At 34.7% G+C, this 5000-nt stretch overlaps 1 protein-coding gene across 1 annotated transcript in view; it reads right to left on the bottom strand.

The window, feature by feature from the left end:
• LOC137651825 (glutamate receptor ionotropic, delta-2-like) overlaps positions 1-5000 on the bottom strand; it is an 81614-nt gene that overhangs the window by 75008 nt on the left and 1606 nt on the right. Inside the window, exons 2-5 of the mRNA XM_068385045.1 lie at positions 3849-3994; positions 3115-3213; positions 2179-2345; positions 1002-1134 (exon numbers count right to left, since the gene is read on the bottom strand). Of these exons, the coding sequence (XP_068241146.1) occupies positions 1002-1134; positions 2179-2345; positions 3115-3213; positions 3849-3994 (545 nt within the window). The remainder of the gene's footprint in view (positions 1-1001; positions 1135-2178; positions 2346-3114; positions 3214-3848; positions 3995-5000) is intronic.

Raw genomic sequence — 5000 nt, 5'->3', positions numbered from 1 at the left:
CGTATGCTATTAGTCTTAAGAAATATAGATTTAATGGTAATAGTTAAAGTATAATTTCTGTTCTAGATTCCAGCCAAAGAGAAAAATTAGGGTAAAGCACATTTAGGTATGGTTTCATGATTTGTGCACTCATTATTATTATTATTATTATTATTATTATTATTAGCTACAACACTAGTTGGAAAAGCAGGATGCTATAAGCACAAGGGCTCCAACAGCGAAGAATAGCCGTGAGGAGAGGAAATAAGGAAGTAAATAAACTCCAAGAGAAGTAATGAACAATATAAAATATTTTAAGAACAGTAACAACAATAGACCTTTTACATATAAACTATAAAAATAAGATAGTGTACCCTCAAGCAAGAGAACTCTTATGTACACATATTCATAAAAGTGCGTTCAGATATACATTGATTTATTATATGTGACTTAATCAACGATGCCATATTATCTTTAAATATTTCATCATCATCATCTCCTACGCCTGTTGACGCAAAGGGCCTTGGTTAGATTTCGCCAGTCGTTCTAACTTGAGCTTTTAATTCAATACTTCTCCATTCATCACCACCTATTTCGTGTTTCATAGTCCTAATCCATGTAGGCCTGTGTCTTCCAACTCTTCTGGTGCCTTATGGAGCCCATCTGAATGTTTGGGGAACTAATCTCTCTTGGGGAGTGCGAAGAGTGTGCCCAAACCATCTCTATCTACCCCTCACCATGATCAAAAATATTTAGACGTCATTTTGACGGCTCGCGTACAATATAGTCCATTTCTTTTAGCGAGACAGATTCGCACAGACTCGCAACGGTGCCCTTTTAGCTCGGAAACGTTTCTTGATCGCTGATTGATTAGAAATATCTCGTCCAACCAATCAGCGATCAGGAAATTTTTCCGAGCTAAAAGGGCACCGCTGCGAGTCGGTGCAAATCTGCCTCGCTAAAAGAAATTGACTATAGTTAGTAAATGAATTCCAAGGGAACAGCTGGAGGATTTTACTGACCTGAAGGTGCGTCAGGGTGATGGCTATGGTCTTCGTCTCCGAGGCGTCCTTAGAAGTAGCCTCCTCTCGTCCCTTGGTCTTCTCATATTCTAACCACCTGTGTATTAATCCTCCTTCTCCCAGTCTGAGTAATCTAGAGCATTCAGTAAATAGAAGTTCGTTTTAATAAGTTATTTGTTATCCTTCTTATTTACTATCAAGTGATATTTGTTTTATTCGACGGGCAATTATATTCACAAGGACTTTCCTCTTGTCTAAAATATCTTAATCATTGGATAAAAACTATATATCTATTGGGGATTAAGGTACAAAAAAGTACAAAAAAGTCTTACGGTGCTTTTATTAATGAAAAAAAAAAATATTAATTTGAATTTCTTAAGAATTTTACAACGGTGTATAATTATCTAATGAATCTCAAACATTTTTATATCATTTAGCACCCGCCACAATAACCCTCACTAAAAACAGACATATTAAAAACTTATTGTGCCTTTGTTTAAGCCCTTGAAACAGACACCAATTTTAAACGGATTAATTAACCCCTATTAAAAGTAAACGTTTTGTATACCAGATAGCACCGGCCACAATAACCCTTACTAAAAACAGACTTATTAAAACTTTCTTGTGCCTTTGCTTAATTATTATTAGTATTATTATTATTATTATTATTATTATTATTATTATTATTATTATTATTATTATTATTATTATTACTTTTTAAGCTACAACCCTAGTTGGAAAAGCAGGACGTTATAAGCTAGGGACTCCAACAGAGGAAAATAGCCCAGTGAGGAAAGGAAAAAAAAAGAAAATTGAATATTTTAAGAAGAGTAATATTAAAATGAATATTTCCTACATAAACAATAAAAACTTTAACAAAACAAGAGGAACAGAAATAAGATAGAATAATGTGCCCGAGTGTACCCTCAAGCAAGATAACTCTACCCCGAGACAGTGGAAGACCAATGTTCAGAGGCTATGGCACTACCCAAGACTAGAGAGCATTATTTTTATTTTGGATTGTCCTTCACCCAGAAGATATTGACACTAGAAGGCCATGGCCCAGAGGCTATAAAAGACACCAATTTTAAACGCATCACTTAAACACTATTAAAATACTTAAAATTCACCTTAACCACTGCCCACAAGAAAGTAAAATAGAGGGACACAAACTTACACATCGCTGAAGATGTCTACGTAGGGAGCCCCGGTCTGGCAAGCAATGCCCACGTTCACGTAGGCAAAGTAATCTCGGCCGAAGTAAAATCTTCTTCTTCCCATTTTTGTGGCCAAGACTTCGGCGAAAGCATCGCCGAGGATGAAAACGAATTTGCCCTCCAGTACCTGTATTGTAGAGAGTTTGTTAATTATCAAGGGAAAGCGGGATTTATTCAGTGCTTTGTCGGTATGGCTAGATGTATGTTACATACATACATATTACATACATACATACCATACTCATCTCCTCTATGTAATAAAGAGCAGGTGTCTGTGTGTGTGTAAATATATATATATATATATATATATATATATATATATATATATATATATATATGTGTGTGTGTGTGTGTGTGTGTGTGTATATGTATGTATGTATATGTATATGTATATATATATAGATATATATATAAATATATATATACATATATATATATCTATATATATACATATATATAATATATATGTATATATACATATACATACATATAATATTTATATATATATATATACATATATGTATATGTATATGTAAATATAGATATATATATATATATATATATATATATATATATATATATATATGTATATGTATATATAACACACACACATATATATATGTGTGTCTGACTATATATATATATATATATATATATATATATATATATATATATATATATATATATATATATATATCTATATATAGATATATATATATATATATATATATATATATATATATATATAGAAATATATCAGAGAGAGAGAGAGAGAGAGAGAGAGAGAGAGAGAGAGAGAGAGAGAGAGAGAGAGATGCTCTTTATTACACAGGAGAGATTTGTTCACTCATTCTTCAATATAATTCAGTGAGTACGTGAAGGAATATTGAACTCACCCTAGTCATCCCAATCTGAGGACTTGACACAAAACTCTTAGATCGATCCTTGTGATTGAATAAGTTCCACGTTTGCTTGTAGATACCACCGGTGGATGTCTGTGAGGAAGATTTTAATCAACTTTATGATTTGGTGAAGAAAGATTATTATTTATTATGTAGTTTTTGTTGAAAGATTACGTAGGGTAACTACAAAGCCCCCTATTGTGGTAAATTCGAGTAGGCCTACAAGGAGGTTTAACACCTTGGTAGGCCTACTGGATTAGACACCGCTAATATCAATATATTCTGTAAATATATGCATTGAAGGATACATCTGTTCCTAACTCATACTCAGGCAAACTGTTCTATCTAGTTTCTCTTTCTCTTGTTTTGTTGAAGTTTTTATTGTTTATAAAGGAAATATTTATTTTATTGTTACTATTCTTAAGATATTTTATTTTTCCTTGTTTCTTTTCCTCACTGAGCTATTTACCCTGTTGGGGCCCCTGGGCTTATAGCATCCTGCTTTTCCAACTAGGGTTGTAGCTTAGCATTTAATAATAATAATAATAATAATAATAATAATAATAATAATAATAATAATAATAATACCTTTAGCTTGGTGTAACTATTGCTTGATATCTAATATGCTCTCTCCTTCAAAATATAGTTGATTTAATCTTATTGTATTCTACTTCATTTTACTTTAAAAAACATTTGCCGTGGAAATCTCTGTAGGCCTACGTGCTCACCTTGAAAATATATTCATTGGTTGTATCTGCCAGGACTCCTAAGGTGAATCCTTCGCGAACTGCTCTCGGAAGGTCGCTCAGGGAATCGATTGGTTTCTCGAAGGCAGGAACAGCCAGTACTGCTGTCAGCATTCCCGAGTACAGAGCTGAAAATGGACAAGACTTTCAGTTGTAAAGTTTTTCAAAGGCCACTCATGAATGGCAGAGGCAAGGGACAGTGACAATGGCCTAGGACTGACCATATATACATATGATCAGCGCCCAAGCAACCTCTCCACCCATGCTAGGACCGGGAAGGAGTAGGCAATGGCTGCTGATGACTCAGCAGGTAGACTTATAAGCTCCTCCAAACATTACATCCTTAGCTCACAAGCATGGTGAGGTTACAGACACTACAAGAAACTATAGAGCTTGAGCAAGGTTTGAACCCCAGTCCAGCAGATCACTAGGCCGGGACGTTTCCAATAGGCCACCATAATAGTCAATTGCTTCTTCAAGGTAAACATATATCAATCTTGTCATTACTGACGTCAGTTTGAAGTCACTGGCTAGCTGAGTTTGACCACCACAAATGCGCCAACAGAATGGGAAGATCTGAACTACTTGATAGAAACCAAGTACAGAGCTGAGAATTGACAAGATTTGCAGTTACAGAGGCAGTAGAGTTAAATTTCTAGGGAAGGCTTTTCAGCATCTTAACGGTAAACTTAGTTCTATCTTGTCAATACTAAAGTCCACTTCAAAGTCACTGGCTAGCTGAGTTTGACCACCACAAATGCGCCAACAGAATGGGAAGATCTGAACTACTTGATAGAAACCAAGTACAGAGCTGAGAATTGACAAGATTTGCAGTTACAGAGGCAGTAGAGTTAAATTTCTAGGGAAGGCTTTTCAGCATCTTAACGGTAAACTTAGTTCTATCTTGTCAATACTAAAGTCCACTTCAAAGTCACTGGCTAGCTGAGTTTGACCACCACAAATGCGCCAACAGAATGGGAAGATCTGAACTACTTGATAGAAACCAAGTACAGAGCTGAGAATTGACAAGATTTGCAGTTACAGAGGCAGTAGAGTTAAATTTCTAGGGAAGGCTTTTCAGCATCTTAACGGTAAACTTAGTTCTATCTTGTCAATACTAAAGTCCACTTCAAA

The sequence above is a fragment of the Palaemon carinicauda genome, chromosome 13, assembly GCF_036898095.1.
Source record: "Palaemon carinicauda isolate YSFRI2023 chromosome 13, ASM3689809v2, whole genome shotgun sequence".
In the NCBI taxonomy this organism is placed as follows: Eukaryota; Metazoa; Arthropoda; class Malacostraca; order Decapoda; family Palaemonidae; genus Palaemon; species Palaemon carinicauda.
Note: the sequence above shows the minus strand (reverse complement) of the source record. Positions and strands in the feature narration are given on the sequence as shown.